This window comes from Cannabis sativa, chromosome 3 (assembly GCF_029168945.1).
Source record: "Cannabis sativa cultivar Pink pepper isolate KNU-18-1 chromosome 3, ASM2916894v1, whole genome shotgun sequence".
In the NCBI taxonomy this organism is placed as follows: Eukaryota; Viridiplantae; Streptophyta; class Magnoliopsida; order Rosales; family Cannabaceae; genus Cannabis; species Cannabis sativa.
In genome coordinates this window covers 60,146,055-60,169,834 of record NC_083603.1, presented here as the reverse complement: position 1 = coordinate 60,169,834, position 23,780 = coordinate 60,146,055, and the positions used below count along the sequence as shown (strand labels likewise).

The following is a 23,780-nucleotide window of genomic DNA, read 5'->3' as shown; positions in this document are numbered from 1 at the left end:
TCAAACTCGAGAGGCCTTGACTAAAAGTCTTGCTAATCAAAGGAGAGAATTCCAATCTTGGCTCGAAGATCATGCTCGTGAGATGAGGAGGCGCCAAGACGACCAAGATCGTCGCACCCAAGAGGCTGTTGACTTAATACGTAGCTACTTCAACCAAAACACTCAAGGGATGGGTACTGATGCCAACAATCAACAGGTACCTCAAACCTACCCTCGGGAGGTCCCTACCCCAAGGAACCATAGGGAAAGGATGGTCTATGGACCTGAAGAGCGCCCAAGGAACCAAGAAAGGACTAGAAGTCACCCCTCCAACAGGGTTCCCCGCAATAATAATCGACCACCCCCGGTTGATGAGCAAGTCTTACCCGGCCATCATATGGGACGCGATGACTCCCACAATGTCCGTCTAAGGCGGAGTGGTGGAGGAAACTCTAGAAACAATAATGGTGATTGTAGCAGAAATAGTGGAAGGACTCCCCAGCGTAGGGAATGGCAACCCCGTGATCAACGTGGCCAACCACGAGATGGCAATGATCGCCCAAGAAATAGTAGGTCCAGAGGGAGAAGAGAAGACCCTGAGGTCAACAGTGACTACCATCCAGACTACCCTGATGGTCATGGAGATGATGAAGCTGAAAGTCGGGCTAACAACCAACCAAATCATGAGATGGGGGGTTATCAAGCTAGAGGGTCGTATGCCCCTAATAGGCAACATGAACCTGAAAATCCACCCCAAAGGGGTAGGAATGACCAAGTACCACCCCCGGCTGATGGAAGGGCTGATAGTCAGAACGCTGGAGGGAGGCCAAGAACTGGGTTAGTTTTTGAACGGGTAGGCCCCCGAAGGGGTAGAGACCAGCGAGACACCCTCAACAGAAATAGAGACAATCGCGGTTCTAACATAGTGAACCCACCTGAGCTAGACCAAGGGGACCAAGCGAATGTTGGTGCCAATATTGCTCAACCTCAACCAGCCACAGATCCGGTGATCCAGGCTCGGTTGGACGAGTGAACTCGATTGGTCAAGGACCTTACCGCACCAAGACCCACTGATTTGGACCTCGAAAGGAGGAGAGGGTCTGCCTTCTCCCAAATGATTAATGACCTCCCTATTCCAGCCAAGTTCAAGATGCCCACTTGCAAGTACACGGGTAGTGAAGACCCATTAACTCATGTGGAGAACTTCAAAATCCAAATGGACCTTCAAGGAATCAGGGATGACCTTAGGTGTCGAATTTTCCCTGCAACCCTCACGGACACGGCGCAACAATGGTTTACTAAACTACCCCCAGGAAGAATTACTTCTTCGGATGAGTTTGAGGGGTTATTTTACACCCAATTCTCTTCAGCCCGACAGATACCAGCAGAGTTGGGTGACTTAGTCGCCATCAAGCAGAAGCCCGATGAGCCACTAAAAGACTACATTCAACATTTTAAGCAAGAGGCAACCAAAGTAAAAAATCTAAGCGATGATGGCAAGCGGGCCGCCATCATGGGAGGCATCCTTGTGGGAAATCGGCTATGGAAAGATACAAGGCGGAAACCAACCCATACTATGAGAGACTTTCTTGATAGAGCAGATGAGTTTATTAAATTGGAAGAAGCCGAGCAAAACGCTCAAAACTTCAACCACACTAAGAATAAAAAAAACGGAACAAGCTCAAATAGTCAAAGCTCTCAAGGGGGTAACGCTAGGAATGGCTCCAACAATGGTAAGAGAGGGAATAACAGTAATGGCAGTAACAACAATGATAACAAAAGACTAAAGAATACCCCCGAGCTAGCCAGGCGAGATCCAATTCCAAGGTTCACCACCTATAGCCTGCTCTTGGACACAAGAGAAAATATCTACAATGCAACTCACTCAGTGGTACCGTACCGCAAACCTTATCCCATGAGAAAGGACATTAGCAAACGCGACATGAACAAGTTTTGTCGATTCCACAATGACTACGGTCATGACACTGATGAGTGCAATAATCTGAAGGCGGAAACCAACCCATACTATGAGAGACTTCCTTGATAGAGCTGATGAGTTCATTAAACTAGAAGAGGCTGAGTGGAACGCCAAAGGCCTCAACCAAGCTAAGGGAAAGAAGAACGGAGCAAGCACTAGTGGCCAAGGCTCCCATGGTCAGGAGAGTAATAATAAAAATGGCTTTAACCATGGAAAGAGGACCAACAACGATAATGGTGGAAACAACTTTAACAATAAAAAGCCAAATAAAGCATCATCATGAATGACTATGTCCTTCTAATTGATACAATCTTCAGCCACGTGCGACATTTTGCTTGTCCTTACCTATGGGTATGATAACCCATCATCTTCCCAAAGGGTGAATTACCACCGAGTATGGAGTATTTGGGATCATCCCACCTGGAATATACAAGTTAGCATGTTATGGTGCCAACACAAAGCTAGTACTAGTGTCTTGCCATTAAAATGCAGAGCACCTACAAAAGTACTACCAATATAAGTTACTTTTCAGCAATGACTTAGGCTGGTTGGTGTACCCGCAAAGTGTATTTTCATAGCTGGTCGTCATACCTACCAATAAAGTTTGATAATGTAAAGGCACAAATTTCCCACTTTTGATGTAATAAGGCATATTTGCCCATTTTATTCATCAAGAAAAATTGCAAGTTATTTTTCATATAACGACCCAGCTTGTATGATTGTTATTGAATCAAATTACAGGTCTAACTAAGGTCAAGAGTGTATGAAAATTATAGTGGCAAACCCGTGACAATAACAGTTCCTATGTGAAAGCCCTGATTACTTAACAAGTAATCAAGAGGTGAACGTACTTAGTCACTTGGGGGGTAACCATGCTCATACATGGACTAGTAAGCATAAAACACACTCACTTAAATAGATTTTACAATTTTGAAACTTTCTCTTCAAATTCTAAAGTGTTTGTGCATTGCTCAATGTCTGGAGCAACTTACATGTTGTACATGGTTAACTATAAAAAAAATGCTTACGCATAGTGTGGTACATGCCAGACAAGTTAACACATAGTAGCATATAGTAATAGAGTCACATAGCTTCAAAGTAAAAAAGAAAGCATACATCTATGACATTCATAGACCCTTAAGGGTCCAAGCTAGGGGTACCCCCCCGACCTCAAGGGTCCAAGCCAGGGGTACCCCCCAACCCCCAAGGGTCCAAGCTAGGGGTACCCCCCGACCCTCAATGGTCCAAGCTAGGGGTACCCCCGACCCTCATGAAGCTAGGGGTACCCCCCAACCCTCAAGGGTCCAAGCTAGGGGTACCACCTCGACCCCCCCCCGCCCCCCGACCCCCAAGGGTCCAAGCTAGGGGTACCCCCCGACCCTCAAGGGTTCAAGCTAGGGGTATCCCCCCTCGACCTCCAAGGGTCCAAGCTAGGGGTACCCCCGACCCCCAAGGGTCCAAGCTAGGGGTACCCCCCGACCCCCAAGGGTCCAAGCTAGGGGTACCCCCCGACCCTCAAGGGTCCAAGCTAGGGGTACCACCCTGATCCTCAAGGGTCCAAGCTAGGGGTACCACCTCGACCCCCAAGGGTCCAAGCTCGGGGTACACCCCCGACCCTTCATAGGGTGTGGCAGTTGATGGTCAACAAAGTGTGTTCAAGCCTACAAATCATCCAAGTTTATCACACCCCCACAAATACCTTTTTACCAATTTCATGAAAATAAAGTTGGGAAAATGGAGGGAATTTGAAATTTTGCATGTTCATAATGTTCTTCAATATTCAAGAACACAATCACCCAAAAGTTTCAAAGTTATTCATTTTCTCACCAAATTACATTAGACTAGAGCCAAAAACACATTACCGTAGCCTATGCTACAAAATCCAATCGTCAAACACTCACATTTTATCAAAAACTCAAAAATTCCAAGGATTCAATGCCATTTCCGGCCATGGAGAAAACTACCAAAAAGAAGTGCTAAAAATTTCATCAAATTTTAAATTTCAAGTAAGAAGTTTGCAAGACGAAGTGTGGATAGCCTACCAACTATGAAGATGGAAACCTCAAAGCTTCCAAGGATTATTATAATTTTTTCTTTGTAAATATTTAGATTATTTCTTTTGAAAATAATTTATTTGTAATTTAATTTTACTTGTAAAGGGAAAAATTATCATTGGGATATGTTGTTAAATGTGAAAAGAGTAACGGTTGGGTAAAATATTTTTGGGTTTTTGGAATGTAATTTTAGTATAGGCGTATTATTTTTGGTGCCGCTGTGCCAAGCCGTCAACAACAGAAGTAAGACCCGAACAACACAAGAAAGTTCCTAACATATGGTCATACCGCTAGAAACTTGCGGGGCAAATGTTTCCCAAATTTTGACGACGATGACGTGTCAAGAATAGCACCACGTGGCACAAAAATACTGGGACTAAATTAATGAAGAAGGAGTAAAGTCATGACTGTTGAGATGCCCCCTTAATTTGGGTGGTTGTTCTTCTCCCCCCAACTTGGGTTTAAAGGGGGGACCCCCCTCCCCCCCCCCCCCCAACTTGGGTTTAGGGGGGGACCCTCCCCCCCCCCCTCTCTGAAGTTGGATCATGGGGGAGTCACCTAACTATGATGGTGGTCACCCCCCCCCCCTCAGCGAGAGTCTCGAGGGTGTTACCCCCAGTATGAGCTTAATCCTCAACGGTGGTTGACAACCATGTCACATCCATAAGGGACCCTTGTCATCAGTGACTCCTTCAAATGTTCAAATCCCGCGAAAGGCTCAAACTTAGTTGTCAACCCACAAAAATAGCAGGATATTTTCCTAAATATCAGATTCCAACCGCCTCCGAAAATGAAGGAGATGGTTGAGATAACTCCGCGTTGGTCGCGTCTCCTGAAGGGAGAAGCACCGACCCCCTCCCCTATATAAGGGGTCACCCATGACCTGGGAAGGGGATCGACAATTGGAAACACTTAGAGAAATAAACACTTCTCATTCTTTGCAATCAAGAGCATGTTCTTGACTTTTGCAACTCAGATGAATAAAACTCAAGGGGAGTAGGCTATTACCGACATCTGGGGCCGAACCTCTTTAAATTCCAGTGTCTTTTATTTACATTTATTGCGAATTCCAGTGTTATTAACTGCATTTATTATTGTGATTTTGGTTTAAATCTCATTTATTACGACTCCGCGTCGGTTGGCTAAAAATTCAGTCAACAACTGTTGTGGACATTGTCCCACATAGAATAAATGGTAGAGAATTGAGGCATATATAAGAACATAGGCTACTCCAGTCATAGCCAATTAGCTTTGAGATGGAACTCCATAATTCTCAACATGGTATTAGAGCCATATCCATTGCGGGCAAGTGATCCTATCCAATCCGCACCTATACAGATAGTGACCATGTCCACTGTGATATGGTTCAAGATTGATGAGCAAAAAATAACCATCATCTTGAGGGGGAATGCTGTAGACGTTGTCCCACATAGAATAAATAGTAGAGAATTGAGCCATATATAAGAACATGGGCTACTCCACTCATAGCCAATTGGTTTTGAGATGGAACTCCATAATTCTCAACAATCACGTTTATTATTTCAATTAATAATAAAGTCAAAAACTATAGAAGGAGTCATATATTTTTTTTAAAAAAATAAAATAAAAGAGAAAAAGAAAACATTTGAATCTCACCGCTTAATAAGAAGATATTTATATTGGCAGCTTATTCCTTACCAAAAATATGTAATATACACTAATTGTAGAAGGACGTCTTCTGCTACTCCGTCAAAATCTCTCAGTTAATCACATCTTACTTTTATTATTGTTATTTATTTTGAATAGCATATCTTACTTTATTAGTTAAGGTTAAGCAAAAATACATGTAATAAGTTTCCTTCTTGAATAACTAAAATAAATTATATAAAAAAAATAGAATATAAAAAAATAATAATATCATATGTACCGTGTATTTTTTTTTTTTTGAACAAAAAAGCTTTATTCAAAACTGAAAACAACTACAAACAGATTACAAACAAAGACTCAAAGAGCCAAACCCCTGCTAACACAGCAGCAGCCCCCATCCGAAACTACCAGCCCCTTATAACTTTTATAATGTATTTATCTTGCTTTTTAGGGGTAATACACGCCATACTCAAGATTCTATAATGAGAAATCTTCCTAATCTCCATGCTCAACTTAAGAGGAGAAGTACAAACTAAATCAAAGATACAACCATTTCTATTTTTCCAGAGCATGTAGATCGATGCTGCATAAACAGAGTCTATCACTCGGTTCTTGAAATCAAGGGGCCCCCTGGAACACCATTGCTGAATGTGCTCCGCATCCTTCGACCATTCTATAACTCCCAACCAGCTTCCTATCTCAGCAAACGTTTTCCTTGCATACACACAATCAAAGAAAAGGTGTGTGTGTGTGTTTCTATGTCAATCTCACAAACCGGACAAAGGTTCGAGGGGAGGCTTAGAAACCTGCTTAAGTGATCTCGGTTGAGTAGTTGAACATTGCAAGCCTGCCAAAAAATAAACCTGTGCTTTCGAACAATGAGCTTATTCCAAACAGCTCTACTACAATTCATTTCCTGAGCTTCCTCTTGTAAGTTATAAAAAAGTTTAGCATGGAACTTACCTCCATTTTCAGCAAGCGAAAGGGAGATCTCATTAGTACTAGTTCGGAGCTTTATTAGCTTTTTGAAATACAAGCTCACATCCTGTTTGATTGGGTACTTCCACACATTTTGGTCCTTTAGGTGAATAGAATTTATCCACTTCACCCAAAGGCTATCTTGCTTTCTTGCAATGGCCCAAAGGAACTTGGCCATTAAGGCTTTATTCCACTTTTTACCCTCACAAAAGCCAATTCCTCCATACTTTTTAAGGAGACACACCTTCTCCCACGAAGCTAAGTGCAACTTAGAGCGGTTCCCAGTGGTACCCCATAAAAATTCTCTAGATCTTCTATCAATGGCAGCTATAACTTTGTTTGGAAGGGTGAAAATACTCATCCAATAGTTTCTGATGCCGAGGAGGACCGTGTGAATCAATTGAGCATGCCCTGCAAACGAAAGATTTCTGCTCGCCCAACAATTTAAGTTCTTGTTTATCTTGTCTAGAATTGCTCCACAGTCTCTAGTCTTCCATTTGGCTGGATGAAGCTTAACCGCAAGGTACTTGAGAGGGAAGGAACCCTCTTCTATTTTTACAAGGTCCAGGATCTGAGCTTTGATACCATCCTTAACCCCACCAAAATAAATGTGGAATTTGGTCTTGTTTGCAGAGACACCTGTACTCTGGCAGAAACTCATAAAAGCCTCATTTACACATCTGACCGAGTTAAGATTCCCCTTGCAAAAAATAATAAGATCATTTGCAAAACATAGGTTAGTTAGCTTCAAATGTTTGCATAAGGAGTGAAATCCAAACCCTTTCCTCCCAGAGATTTGGGCTAGCAATCTTGTCAAGTACTCCATGATAAGAACAAAGATGAGCGGGGACATAGGATCTCCTTGACGCAGCCCTTTTTCACCTTTGAAGTTATCCTGGATTCTTCCATTAATAAGCAGATTATAACTAGTTCCCTTTAAACAAGTCATAATCCAATCAATGAATCTAGTAGGAAAGCATAGGGAATTTAGGAGATCTTCAACAAACTGCCAGTCAACCGTGTCATAAGCCTTGCTTAAGTCAATCTTCATAATGCATCTTGCTGAAATATTCTTCCTCGAGTAACCCTTCAGGAGATCTTGGAAAATCATGATGTTGTGAGCAAGAAGTCTGTTCTTCACAAAAGCCCCTTGTACCGTGTATTTAATAATTTTGAAATCGTATGATCTTTTTTTTTTTTTTTTTTTTTTTTTTTATAGATTTAACATTTATATTTTTAGATTTCTATTTTATTTGAGGATTCTTCAATTTAAATTATTTTTTACTATAACATTTGAAGATATCTCTCTCTTAATTTAGTTTATCTTTTAAATAAAAAATTGTATAATAATTAAATTTTTTTACAATATTAATTTATTTATTTTTTTTACAAAAATTTTAGTAAAATAATTACTCAATTATTAAGAAAATTATTCAAAAATTTTGAAATTTAAAATTTGATTAATTTTTATAATTTAATTAACAATAAATAATATGCCATCGCATGTAAATTACCGTTTATTTCCTAGTTTATAAATAAACATGTAAGAAAAAACTAAGAACAATCAAAATTGCAAAAAGTACACAAATAAAAATATATAGGTAAGAAAAATAAATGATTTTTTTTTTAAAAAAAAATCATTCTCTTTTTTTTATAATTTAATTAACAATAAATAATATGCCATCGCATGTAAATTACCGTTTATTTCCTAGTTTATAAATAAACATGTAAGAAAAAACTAAGAACAATCAAAATTGCAAAAAGTACACAAATAAAAATATATAGGTAAGAAAAATAAATGATTTTTTTTTTTAAAAAAAAATCATTCTCTTTTTTTTATTAAATAAAAAATGGAGTGGAATAGAAAACAAGAATCTTTAAAGAAAAATAATAAAAAGGGTGAGAGATATCAGATATAAAAAACAAAACAAAACATAAAGAAACAAAAAGGAAAATGACATAATAATAGAAAACCCATAAGATTACTCTATAATAATGTATATATTGCCGCGTATTCATTTCATTTTGTAGTATATGCATAAATCCATTTGCTGTATGTGAATAGACAAATATATTGGCCACGTATTCATTTCATTTTGTTGTATATGCATAAATACGGGTTAATTTTGTGTTTTCGTCAAAATTAATTATTGAAATTTTTATTTGTTGAATTATAAAATAAATTTTATATTTTTTAAAATAATATAAACAGAATTTTAAATTTAATTTTTGATAATATTTTTTTAAGTAATCAACTAGAAGATAATTTCTAACATCATAAATGTATATACTAAATGTAACAAGTTTTATTATAGTACTTCTAGATCGAATTATTATTTAATTTATTTTAAAAAAATTGTAGTATTATTATAAAATATATAAAATTTAATTCGTTATTTTTTTAAAAAAAATCTAATCTATAATTTTTGTAAAATATAAAATTTAAAAATAATATTTACTCCATAAATATAAATTCTTGTAAGACAAAGCATTAAATACATTGTGACGTACAGTGTATTATTGATGCACATGCATGCAAATTTCTGCCATTCATTTTTTATATTTTCAATTATCTATACAATGAAAATACTATGTCAAGTTAATTTTGCCAAGTCTTCTGCACATGTATGAACAAGCTTCGGGCCAGCAAGTTAATTTTGCCAAGTCTTCTGTGTTTTTCAGCAAGAATACTTCAATGGAAGTGCGAAATCGGATGTGCGGCTTGTTGGGATTGCATGAAGCGGCTGCTGATAGCTTCTATTTGGGTCTTCCTTGTACTATGGGAAGAAGTAAAAATGCTATCCTGGGTTTTTTGAAGGAAAAAATGAGGAAAAGGATCTTTAGTTGGGAAACGAAATTTCTTTCTAAAGCGGGAAAAGAAGTGTTGATTAAGTCAGTTGCCCAAGCCTTGCCTAGTTATGCTATGAGCGTCTTCCTCTTGACTCAAGAAATCTGTTCTAGTCTTGAAGGAATGATGGCGAAATTTTGGTGGAAATCACAATCGAAAAACACAAGTAAAGGTGTAAGTTGGGTGAGTTGGAAGCGTCTTTGTCAACATAAGGATGTTGGGGGGCTAGGATTTCGTGATCTTAGGGATTATAATCTTTCATTTTTGGGGAAACAAGGTTGGAGACTACTTACTAAGGAGAGTTCGCTTGTTGGCAGAATTTTCAAAGCCCGGTACTATCCAAATGGAACTTTTTTAAACGCTGAATTGGGTCAAAATCCCAGCTTTATTTGGCGAAGTATATGGGCTGCCCAAGGGCTCCTTAAAAAGAGTGTGAGACTCTCAATTGCTGATGGTTCTTCTGTGAACATACTTAAGGATCCGTGGCTTCCTAATGCTACTAATCCTTTTGTTATCACTGAGAATCAAGGACTCCAAAATCAAAATGTTCAAAGTCTAATGGTTACTGGGGCAAGGTCATGGGACTTAGAAATAATTGATGATATCTTTTTGGAGAGAGATGCTAATCTTATTTTGAGTATACAGCTTAGTGATTCTGTTGAGATGGACTCTTGGAGTTGGAATCTCGAGTCTTCGGGGTTGTACTCGGTCAAAAGTGCGTACAAATACCTCCAATCGGCTAGTGGTAATTGGCTCTTTTTGGAGGAAAATAGTTGCTGGAAAAAGCTGTGGCAACTTGTTATTCCTCCTAAAGTTCGTCATTTTTTATGGCGTGCTTGCTCAGGATGTCTTCGTACTAAGGTTCAGTTACACACTAAGCATGTAAACGTTGATCTTCAATGTCCTTTTTGCAACAGGGAGAATGAATCAATTGATCACGTACTGCTGGGATGCAATTTTGCAAAATCCTGCTGGTTTTTTTCTTCTGCAACAGTCCCTGCTACTGGTGCGAATATGAATTTCGCTGGCTGGTTTTTCGAGCTTCTGACAGAGAGTCAAGGGGACATTGTGGTGGATGCAGCTATGGTTAGTTGGAGCATTTGGAATGCTCGAAACGAAGTACTTTGGCAGAATAAGACACGGGCTGCTAGGGAGGTTGTGAAGTCGGCAAGATTAGTCCTTGATCATTGGAAAATAGCTAACTTTGATTCACCTAACGCGTATTTTGCTACAGGTGAGGTTTTAGGAAGTAAGCATTGGAGGAAACCAGATCAATCTACAATCAAGGTGAATGTTGATGGAGCAACTTTTGAAGCTCAACAAAGTTTTGGGTACGGCTGTGTGGCTAGAAATAGTGCTGGTAATCTGATTGAAGCTATTTCGGGATGCAGAAGAGGCTGTGTTCTTCCTGAGATCGCTGAGGTAATAGGCATCAAGGAAGCACTGAGTTGGATAAAGCGCAAAGAATGGGATAGGGTGGTTATTGAGTCGGATTCTCTTGTTGCTGTCCAAGCAATAAAGAGTTCAATTCATATGCCATCACAATTTGGTTTGTTGGTGGGGGACTGTCGTTCTATGTTATCTTCTTTAGATAATGTTCAAATCACTTTTGTTAATCGTTCTACTAACAAGGCTGCCCATAATGTTGCTAGGGGGTCTTGTTTTTCGTCAGATCGAATTTATTTTGAGCATTCTGCTCCTTCCTCTTTACGAGGCATTGTAATTGCGGAAGCAAGTTGATTATCAATAAGATTTATCCTTTATTCAAAAAAAAAAAAAAAAAAATACTATGTCAAGTGAAAAAGAAATTAAAATAGGTTTCACGTTTATCTTTATATTCTAGAAGGATGTTTGATATGAAGTGTTTAAAATAATCTAATTAATTAGAATAAAGTTAATTAAAATTTTCAAAATTTTCACTTCACACTACTATAAATTTAGCTTTTAGAGGTAGTTTTTAAAGTCTTTCAGCATCAGTTTTCGCAAAATCGCTATCGACGTTGATACATGCAGCACTATAGAATCAAACATAATTGACGCTATAATGTACACATTGATTATTTCATAATAACTAACGTCATGTATACACTATATCGTCAATTATTAAGATATAACTGACGCCATATGCTATAATAATCGACGAAGAAGGCTTAATAACCGATTGTTAGATAAATTAACAATTAACCCAAGATCTATTTGTATATAACATAGAACACAATAATAATATATAATGATTAGGTATGCGTACCTGATTGATCCATAGCAATTACTTCAATTTGATCCACAGCAATTACTTCAATTCGTTAGTGCAATACTATCAACTAAGTCTTCCTCCCTAGATCTCTAAATCAGAAGCAGTTTATTTATCTAATTATCAAAAGGGTATACAATTGTGATGAGACAATATATATTTATAGAGTTAGGGAGGGGACTTAGCTACAAAATCCTAGTTGGACTGGGCCTGCTCATCAAAGGCTTCAGTAAACTAGAAAAGCCCACACTTCTGCTTCACCTAGACTTTACACACAGATGCTAAGCCCATTAACAAGTGATCACCAACAATATGGGCTAATACAGCAAAGAACTATCCAATTCAACCCAAGTTTTAATAAAACCAATAAAAGTTAATGTAAGCCCAAATAAAAAGTCTAACATTCTCCCACTTGGGCCACATTAATTTTAATACATATATATTATATATCAAAATAATTTTGTTTGAAAACGACTCATGAGTTGAACAACAAGAAAACAATTGTGGCCACTTTTAAAAAATGATAGTTCTCTGATAGCATATCAACATACCGGTCCAATTTAACCTTTGATAATGAACTACGACAGTCATATTGTTTTTAACTCAACAAAAGACATTCATAATCACAAATACCAAAGTATTAAATCGACATGGTCAATAAGTCTAGTAGTGTGGTAAGGAATTATGTTCAACATGTGATCAATTCAAAATAACATAATATTCTTATCAGTCCTCAATTTCACTGATACTGTGATGCTTAATAAATAAGCCAGTGAAATTAAACATACACTACTTAATAAATAAGTAAGTGTCACTAAACTTGCTTAAAACATTAAGCCAACAAAATATCATTGTCATTTAGTAAATATACTTAAAATACAATGATCACAACAAGATATGAACTACATGCTTTCAATTTAATTATTCTTGAGAATATAACAAAGCCTAACTGAAAGCATAAACATCCAATAATCAAAAAGTATTGGCCCACAAAGTAGTTCATAACATCAACAAGTAAATTACATATAAATATAATCTCAAAAGATAAAATAAGAAACTCCCACTAACCCAAAGGAACAAAAGATTATAAAATGCTCATATGAACAACATGTAATCAAACAATATGGCACTTAATCCTTTGGTTAGAGGATCTGCAAACATCAACTTGGTCTTTCAATATTCTATCACAATGTCTCCTTTCTTGACCAAGTCTCTAATAGTGAGATACTTTATTTTCATATGTTTAGATGCACTACTAATCTCATTATTCTTTGAAAAGAAAACAACAATATTATTATCACAATAGATTAGTATAGGAGAGGAAATAGAATCAACTAGTCGTATCTCTAAAATCAAATTCTTTAACCATAAAGCTTGCAAAGATGCCCCATAACATACGACAAATTTAACATATATAGTAGATGATATGATTAAAGTCTATTTAACACTTTTTCAAGAAATAACAGCACCAACAAAAGTAAAAATATATCCAGAAGTTGACTTTAAATCATCTACACAACCACCAAATTTGAATGTGAATAACTAACAACTTGAAAATTGTCGACATGCTTATACACAAGCATAAAACTCTTCGTTCTTTGAAAATATCTCAAAACTTTCTTGGCTACAACCCAATGATCATGATCAGGATCAGATAAATATCTCCTAAGAACATCGACCATGAAAGAAATATCAGGTCTAGTGCAAACCTAAGCATACATCAAACTCCCTACTGAACTTGCATATGGGATATTCTTCATTGCTTCTCTTTTAAGTCGTTCTTGGGACAATGTTGCTTAGTAAATTTGTCCCTTTCAAAATAGGAACGAAACCAGCTTTACACAAATTCATGTTGTATCTTTTGAGCACATGATTAATGTAAGCTTCTTGAGGTAATCCAAGAACTTTTCGATTTCTGTCACGATGGATCTCTATCCCCAAAACATAAGATGCCTTTCCAAAATCTTTCATATCAAAATTGGTAGACAGAAAACTTTTGGTCTTATTTAGTAATGACAAATCACTGCTGGCAAGTAAAATATCGTCTACAGAAAGAACAAGAAAAAATATGATGACTCCCACTGATCTTCATATAAATACACTAGTCAAACTTGTCCTCGATGAAACCCAACATTGTCACAACCTTATCAAACTTCAAGTACCACTGGTGAGATGCTTGTTTGAGACAATAAATAGATCATTTCAATTTGCAAACTAAATTGTCATTTCCATTTTCCTCGAAGCCTTCAGCTTGAGACATATAGACTTGCTCACTCAATTCTCCATTCAGAATAACAGTTTTAACATCCATTTGATGCAACTCTAAATCAAAATGCGCAACTAAGGTCATAATAATTCTGAATGAATCTTTAGTGATAATAAGTGAGAAAGTTCCAATGTAATCAATACACTCTTTGAGTAAAGCCTTTTGTCACTAAACGTGATTTATACCTTTCTATTTGTCCCATTTCATCATTTTAGTTCTTAAAAATCCACTTGCAACCTATTGGTTTGAAACCATCAGGTAATAGAACTAACTTCCTCATATACATTATTTTTTTCCATGAACTTAATCTCATCATCCATAGCTTCTATCCATTTTGAAGAATGTGGACAATTAGGTGCGTCACTATAAGTGAGAGGTTCCATAAAATGACCAAGATCACATTCACCTTCTCCAAGGTAAATAAAATTATCATAACACCTTATTGACATCTTTTGTCTTTGAGATCTCCATATAGGAGGTACTTCTGGAATAACCTCTATTTGTTGACCATCATTTTGAATGACATATTCCACAATTAGATTTCACTGACAACAGGACCCTCATCAACAACAAAACATTCTTCAATAATAGGTTCCTCATCAATCATAGGACCCTCGTCATCTTAGATATCAAGAGCAATATATTCATCAGCAATGGGAGTGGTATCAACTAGAGTAAGAATAAGACTGCTATTATTATCATCTCTTGAAAAAGACATAGGAATAAAAATTCCTTTAGATGACTCCCCCTTTTCAAGAGATGTTGAAGGAATATTTTCAGCGACATCAAATTCTAGAAATTTAGCAGTCTGAGATTCAACAATTCGCATACCACGAGTAGACAGTAAAAGCGATAGCCTTTTGAGCGCATTGGATAACCATGAAATAATAGAGATTTGTTCTCAGATCTAACTTTTTCAAATTAGGATCATAAATCTTTACTTCAGCTGGACAACCCCATACTCGAAGATGATTAAGACTAGGCTTCCTCTCAATCCACAGCTCAAAAGGATTTTTACTTGGAACACGATTTAAAATATAAGTTGCAGTCATGAGTGCTTTACCCCATAAAAACTCTGGAAGATTTGTTCTACTTATCATGTTTCTGATCATATCCATGAGAGTGCGATTTCTCCTTTCAGCAACGCCATTTTGCTCAGTGAACCTAACATATTGTATTGAGAAACTACACAATTTTCTGGAAAATATTCAGCAAAAGGCCTCATGTGTTGTTTAGATTCTTTATAACAACCAGAATATTCTCCTCCGCGATCAAAATGAACAAATTTTATGACTCTGCCAAATTATTTCTCAAGAACATTTCCAAAGATTTTGACTTTATCAAAAGCGTTGGATTGTCTTTGATCAGGTAGGTGAGGACATAAGAGAAAAAAAAAACATCGATAAAAGTTATAAAATAATTATTTCTGCACAACGTGGTGGAATAAGGTCCACTGATGTCAGTGTGGATAATCTCTTATAAAGAGTGACTATAGTTAGCAGTCTGCTTTCTTGTTTTAGTCAATTTTTCACAAGTACAATCAGCACAAGTATTCCAACCAAAAACATCAACAGGAGGAAGAATTTTAGCTAAAAGGAATCGATCAACTCTTTCTTTAGAAATATGACCCGATCTATCGTACCATAATAACAAGGATGTTATCTTAATATAAGATTTCTTATCCACAATATTCACAATATTGAAAAAAGAAGCTAAGGAAGTCCATGACAATTTGAAAAGAATATCAGAGTAAAAATAGTTTCTAATTATTCGGAGTCAAACATAATGTCAACACTATAATTGGCAAAACGAAAAGAAAATCATCGTTTAACTAAAAGCGGAAGCGAAACTGAATTACTTTAAAAGTAGAAATCAAGAAAGTACTATTCAAAACAATCTGAACACTAAATGGTAATTCAAGAATTAATGTGCCAACATAAATAACGTCAACTCCAATATAAGTGCCCACTGTAAGCATTGACTCCCTCTCACTTGGCTTTCTGAGATCCCTTAGCCCCTGGCTCTGGTTGCTTATTTTCATATTTTCTTTATCCTTTGTTGGGCTTGAGTTGAGAAACATAGTGAGAAGATGTATGAAAACCTCGATGAATGATGTAAGAGTCAGGAAGAGAAATATTATGATCTTTCAACTTGGACTGAATATTAATAATTTCAGAATAAAATCTCGCACTTCGTTTAATTCATCATACTTAATGGTTGTCATTTCATCCATAAGATATCCAGCTTCAGCGTTTTCACCAGTGTCATATAGTTTTTTTTTACAACATTGAAAAACTCTTTTGCATTTGAGGTGTTTGGCAAAGCATTAAATGAATGTTATGGAATTAAACTTTCATAGCAATGAGACTAAGATGATTTGAATTTTTTCATTGTGCATTAAGAATTTTCTACGCAACAATGCTGATATTAGTAAGATCAGCAGATTTTTCTTCTCGAAGGCATAAGTCCAAATCTATTATGCCTAAAGTAATTTTCACATCTCGTTTCCATGTCTTAAAGTTGAAAGCATTCAGAATTCAAATAAAAACGTTATTGTTGTTCTCAAAAAAGGAGACCAAAAAATCCAATAATTATAACTTGATCAAGCCATATAAGCCAAGCAATTAGAAAATATTGTAGATTCAACTGGTCATTATAAACTCCCCTTTCGGGTGAGAATATAACACACACATGATCTACCTTCATGAAGTTAACAATAAAGAAAAAATACATGTCAATTAAGAATTTATTACCTTTGGGCAAATTAATTTCTTAAATAATATATATTAATTCAAACAAAAAATAATAAGAAATATATATATTTAAATTATTACCTTTGGACAAATAATTAAAACATACACATTTAATATTAACTCACTTCATGGAATGTGAACTAATATGTATAACTACTATCTTTGGGCAAGTAATTACACATATAGCCAACCAAAATATATATTTTCTATAACATATGAAATTTGGTGATAAAATAATCATTAAAAATTTAATAATTTTCAACCAAATTTCCAAAAAGTTATATATAAATTGCTTGTAAGATATTGATAATAAAAAATAAAGTGTCCACAATAACACATTATTTTTGCATCAAACAATCAAGTTTTAAAAATTTTAGAACAACAAATAATGGAAAAATGTGAAAGAAAGAATATTGGTGGAGATCACATAATCAAGATAAATCAAATAAGAGAGTGACTATGTCATATGGACGAGAAGAAACCCAAAAAATTTTCTATAATCGACAGATTTCGAAAAATCATCAAAAATTATTTTTAATAATTTTTTAACTACATAATTATCATTAAAATAATAATAATAATTATTAAACGGAGTCAAAAAATTAATTACAAATCATAGAAAAATCAGAAATTAAATTTTAAGCACGCTGGAAAAAAGAACGTCAAAAAATGACGTCCGACGTGGCCCCACGGGCCCCCACGCGCCGCCTGCGCGAGTGGGCTTTGCTGGCAGACTTCATCTTCAAGCTTGAACCGGGTCTGAAAGTGGGTCGCACGACCCGGTTCCAGGCGGTCGGGTCGGAGACGAAAAAAAGGCCAAAAATCGACAAAAACGACAGAAAATTGAGGGGTTTGGATCAGTTTTGTAAATCTAATCTACCTATTGATTTAATTTAGGATAAAACATCCAAAATAATTGTAGATCAAGAAATTGAATCCAAAAATTTCAAACCAAAAAATAAAATCTTGAAACCTACGGGTTTTGGACTAAATCGTTAATGGAAATAGGTAGTTGTATTAGAAAATAATGTAGAATCATTTATGCATAATCAATTTCAGTCAATTATAATCATAATCAAAAAATCCAAATATAATTTCATCATTAAAAAAAATACAACAACCCTAAAATTTTAATCTTGAAATTCTCTTAATTTACTCAACAATTTTATGCAAATAATTTATCAAAAGAAAGAGAATTTAATGAGGAATAAAACCCCTAAACTTTTAAGATTGATAAACAAAAAAATTAACATAAAATAATAACGAAATTGATATGTAATTGTTGATAATTAACATATACAAATTAATTATACTAATTTATGGGTTCTAAATCATATACAATAGGCAATCTGATACCACACGTTAGATAAATTAACAATTAACCCAAGATCTATTTGTATATAACATAGAACACAATAATAATATATAATGATTAGGTATGCGTACCTGATTGATCCATAGCAATTACTTCAATTCGATCCACAACAATTACTTCAATTCGATAGTGCAATACTATCAACTAAGTCTTCCTCCTTAGATCTCTAAATCAGAAGCAGTTTATTTATCTGATTATCAAAAGGGTATACAATAGTGATGAGACAATATGTATTTATAGAGTTAGGGAGGGGACTTAGCTACAAAACCCTAGTTGGACTAGGCCTGCTCATCAAAGGCTTCAGTTAACTAGAAAAGCCCACACTTCTGCTTCACCTAGACTTTACACACAGATGCTAAGCCCATTAACAAGTGATCACCAACAATATGGGCTAATACAGCAAAGAACTATCCAATCAATCTAAGTTTTAATAAAACCAATAAAAGTTAATGTAAGCCCAAATAAAAAGTCTTAACACCGATGCCATATCATTAACAATTAATTTATAATTTCAAATTAAAACTTATTTTAAATTTAGAAATTGAATTTATTTAAATTATATATTTATTAATTTAATATAAATATTATTTAATTTAAATTAAATATTAGTATTCTTAAAAGATAAATTAAATAATATTTAAATTAATTTCATGATTAGCCAATATACTTAAATTAATTTTATGGGAGCAATTAAAAAAATAACAATTATATTACATAAATATTTTAAACTTAGTCCAAGTGTTAACAGGTTAATAAATGTAATTACAAGTTACCTAAAAAATAAGCCAGGGAGGAAAAATTCTTATACATTTCAGCATCAATCGTCCAAGCCTTCGTGAACTACCGCCAACAATCGTTCTATCCAGTGTCGCTTAATGGTAACAATTTAATTTTTAGATCGTATATCTTCTTTTCCGCAAACTGTAAGAAGAACTAAATATTTATATTAGTATATATATGTATATTATTATTTGTTAGTATGATAAATATGATAATTAATAATCAAAACTTACAACTTTTTGATTGTTTATATAACGGTTAGGGTTTGCACGTGCGATGATGTCAATCATGTATTTCAAAACATAAAAACCACATTCTTGGTATTTAGGTTGTCTTGGATAATTTGCTAGTGAAATTCGTAGCCACGCCCTAAGAAAGGCATTTGATTCTCCTATAATCTCGTATGCTCTGTTTTAAAAATTATATTAACATTTCAATTCCTTAACATATTATATATAACTTAGTTAATTAAAAGATTTGTTACATAAAGAGTATTTAACTTATTACTTTTCCAACATTGTAATATTTTGTGGATGAACTTTGTGTCACGTATAGGGTCTAAATGGATAATTTTCCCTTGCGCAACGATCTCTAGCATCCAATGCACACTAAAAAATTATATTGGGATGTATGTAAGATAGTGTAAAAATAATTTCAAGTTATAATATAGAAAACAATTTTAAAGTATCTCTTAAGTAGTGTTTACCCGATATTCTAAGAAAAAAAGAACATTTGGTGTTGGTTATTCATCGATGATAACCAATGAGCCTATGCTTGTGATGAATTCTCAAAAGACTCTGCCTTCTCTAAATTGTTGTTATCATTTACTGTGAGAAGCTCTAGGTCATCAAACTTGAAAATTCATCTCAAATCATTTAAGCACTCCTAAATGTGTTTGCATTAAATTGTTAAATATTGTTATTTTATAATAATTTTAGTAGAATTTAGTATATAAGGTTAATTAGATTAAAGAACATTATATATCATTCTAAAAAGCATTCTCCGGTTGCCGATGAAGTCACACAACGCCACATGTTGCAAATCTTCTTCAAATATCGTAATATGGGTACGAGGTGCTATGAATTCACGTAGTACCCAAATTGGGATTATCTCATTTTTATCCTTAACTCTCAGAAATTCTTCAACCATCTATTTAAGTGCCTTGGGGATTAACGCCATGATCTCTGGTGTGAATAATAGATCCGCTTCATCACCACCGCCTTGTCGACAAGGCATGGGACCTTTTCCCTTTGACACATCACATCTTGCTGGGGGTTGACCTAGTGGACCGTATACAAAATATCATATAATATATCAAATTTGATCCTAATTCTACAAAATTTTCGGCAGCATCCCGGCTGTAATTGAACGTCCCCAAAAGTTTCAAACATGCCTAGTAATAAATGAAATAGATAACACAATTGATTATCCATCCATGTGACCACAGTACATGGATTCCCAGAACTTACTTCACTATGGTTAAATATTTAAGATATTTAAAATCCAATAATCATTGATTGTTAATTAATGACAAAAGTTACCTCGGGTGTTAAAAGAAGCTATTTAGGCCAAGGAAGGAACATGTTTGCTACTTTCTTAACGTATCTGCACCCCTCAATTGAGATTGGGATTTCAACATCCTCTTGCAGCATTTATGAAATGAGAACTCGGGCATGTTACAACGTAAGGCTTAGTGTGAACTGTGTTGGACCCTGATGTTCGTACAGATAAGCTCGGGCCACTATGTTGCCAATATTGCTTGAGTAGAGAAATATTGGCTGATTACCTACCCTCTGTTCAACGAAATTATACATGACAGGTGGCTCATTTAAGGAAACAAATTCTTGAGCATAATTTTTTGGATCCTCATTCTCTTAAGCATATTGTTGGGGAACATACACCTGATGAACCACCTGTCCTTCTTCCTCATTTTGCTCTTTTTCTGTAATATTTTTCTTCTATCTAAGGGCTTTGATTTTGGCTTTTAATTTCTCAATCTCCCTCTGTTTCTAAGTCATAGAATCAGAAACTTCCCTTTTCTTCCTACTAAACAGTTTAGATGCCTTAGCAAGGAACCTGTAAATTAATAAATAAAGTTCGCTATAATTTATTTTGTATAACTAATGAAATAATATTTTTCAAGTACTAGTATACCTAGCAGCCCTGACACGTCTAGGATGCTCTGGTGTCATGAGTGTTGGAAATTATTTTACCAGGATCTTAGATCTACTCACAAGTATGTTGTTTAACACCCTAAATATGAACTTTCTAAAACGATAAAATAAACACATATAAAGTTAAGAAAACCTTACATTGATGTAGCGGAATTAATGTCTCCTTCCACTCAGATCTCAAAACCTTGTATCCTTTCAGTCGCAGAGTATTATGAAGATCTGAGCCCGAATTTCCTTCTCTTTGTGTTTGATCCTTCACAGTCTTCCAATCTATGATTGAGTTACCACTTGCTGTGTGTGGGCACTTACTCTATCACTAAGGTTCGAAATTTAGAAGAAGAAAAGAGAGAGAGAGGTTTGACCAAGGAATAGAAAAAGGAAGGCTCAGTTTTTCTAAAAAATAATGTGTTTTGACTGAGCAATCACTTTCTATTTATAGGCAACTACTAGGTTTAGGTTAGGAATTATTTGGCATTAAAATAATGAAAATATCAATTTGAAAATCCACATAAAGTGGCCGGCCATGGTGTGAAGAATGGGCCCCACTTTGTTTTGCAGTTTTCACAAATTTTATTTCTATTTTCTCAAAAACGCCAATTTTCCAATTCTAAACTTTTAAATGCCAAAACTAATTATTTAATAACTAAAATAGATTATTAAATAATATTTTCATTTAATTTAATTATTAATAAGACATATAAAGTCTATTAATAAATAAATAAACCTAGAATCTCTTTTCTTTACAATTTCGCCCCTGCTTAGTGAAAATTCACAAATTAGACATAGTCTAACTTTAGAATTATAATTGACTAGTCACGAATCAATTATTGAGTCTTACAAGCAGTATGTTCTCAACTATAATGGGGACCATGGATCTATATGCTGAGCTTCCAATAAGTGAACCGAATTTACTAAGTAAATTCCTACTTATTAATTCTACGTTGAATCCACTCTTAGAACTTAGAATTGCACTCTCAGACTTATATAGAGCATATTATATGTTCCACGATATAGATATGCTATCTCATTTAACCATTGTTATAATCTTATTGTGATCAAAGATCCTCTATATAGATGATTTACATCGAGATGGGATAATTTTACCGTTCTCACCCCTCAATGTATTTTGCCCCTTAAAACACTTAGCTACCTTTAAATGGTGTTTAGTGATCTAAGAATTAGTCACTTAAACAAGAGCTCATCCATTTACTTCTATTTGCTAAGCTCGAAGGGAATCATCACTTAACTTCTATACACCAGTAGAAGCTATAGATTCCATATTTATGTTCAGCACTCCCACTCAATCATACGATCATGTTCCCAAAATATAAGTATCACTCGGACCCAAAAGTAGGCTTAACTAATAAATCAAAGAACATGAATAGTACTCCTGAGTTGAGCCTAAGCATATCAGGATTTAGATTCTTTTAATCTTGTGATCAACTACTGATATTGACTTGGAAAGATATAACGATAAGTTTATAATATCTTAACTAAGTTGCAATATCGGTCCAGTGCAATGTATACTTCATACATTCGAAACTAGTATACTTTACTAATGTCCTGGAAAGAACATAACACTTACTCCAAGTGTAAGTACACATCATCGCTGATTATCACATTAGTGTAAATCCAAAACACTGATGAAACAGGGACTTAGTCTTTTGATTCATATGATCACAATCACATTCCACTATGTTGACGATATTGTAATTGTGAATAAACATATGATCTGGATTTAACTCATTTTGTGTCTAAATGTAATAAACATATTAAACCATTAGCATGTAAAATTCATGCAAACATTAATCATTTCATATTTCTTATATTGATTACTAATCCGATTGTGAAGAGTTTTATTTAGGGCATAAAACTCAACAAACTCCCACTTGCACTAATATAAATACATTTATGAAACATCCTTTACTATATGCTTTACTTATCTAGGGATACTGAAATCTTTACTGTTTTAAAGTACATCTGAATAAACAGAAGACATATCTCTCATATTTTAAAATATGGAATTGAGATAATACAGTGTAGATTTTTCTTCAGTAATATAACTTTCTCGTAATTTCGAATTTACAAAGTTATAAGTCTTCTCTGATAGAGCTTGAATTATTATAGAATAACTCCTCCACCCCAAAGTAACCACCATCTAAAGAATTTCGAATGAGTTGTTGAAGATACAAGGATAACTGATATACAGTTCCTTAATATCTAACATATAGATCACTTTCATAAACCTTTCTTGAATATCTTCTAATGTTCCATATTTGATTACATCTCAGATAGCTCCCACTCAATAGTAGATGTCTGGTTAAATAATGCATTTAACCTCTTTATTGTTTGGAGAGTTATCTAGTTGTGACTTTTGTATTAGTCAGAAACTTTAAGTTAAGACTAAGTCATCAACATAGCAGACTAGTATTTGAAGTGAAAAATACTTACTAGAGACTAAGTAATCAAAATTAAGATACCATAAAATTTTATGAGGATTAAGAATTCATAGTTCAAGTCATTCGAATAGACAGAACTAGAGTTCTTGTATCTTATTCTCATAATTCTGATAAGTTATGTCTATCCACATGAATGGTTAGATTTGCTTTTCAGTAGTGTTCTTAAGTTCCTATCACAAGTGTCAGCCTAATGAAGATGGGTATAGAATTTTAAAATTCTCCCACTCAATTAAGGTAGTGTGAAACATTATCAAAGAAC

The 23,780-nt window shown here is 34.8% G+C and overlaps 1 protein-coding gene across 1 annotated transcript; it reads left to right on the top strand.

Annotated features, from left to right (window-relative positions):
- The first annotated feature begins 1,129 nt into the window (after positions 1 to 1,129).
- On the top strand, positions 1,130 to 2,023 carry LOC133036201 (uncharacterized). Its single transcript, XM_061112713.1, has one exon. The coding sequence runs from the start codon at positions 1,130 to 1,132 to the stop codon at positions 2,021 to 2,023; it is 894 nt and encodes a 297-aa protein (XP_060968696.1).
- The last annotated feature ends 21,757 nt before the right edge of the window (positions 2,024 to 23,780 follow it).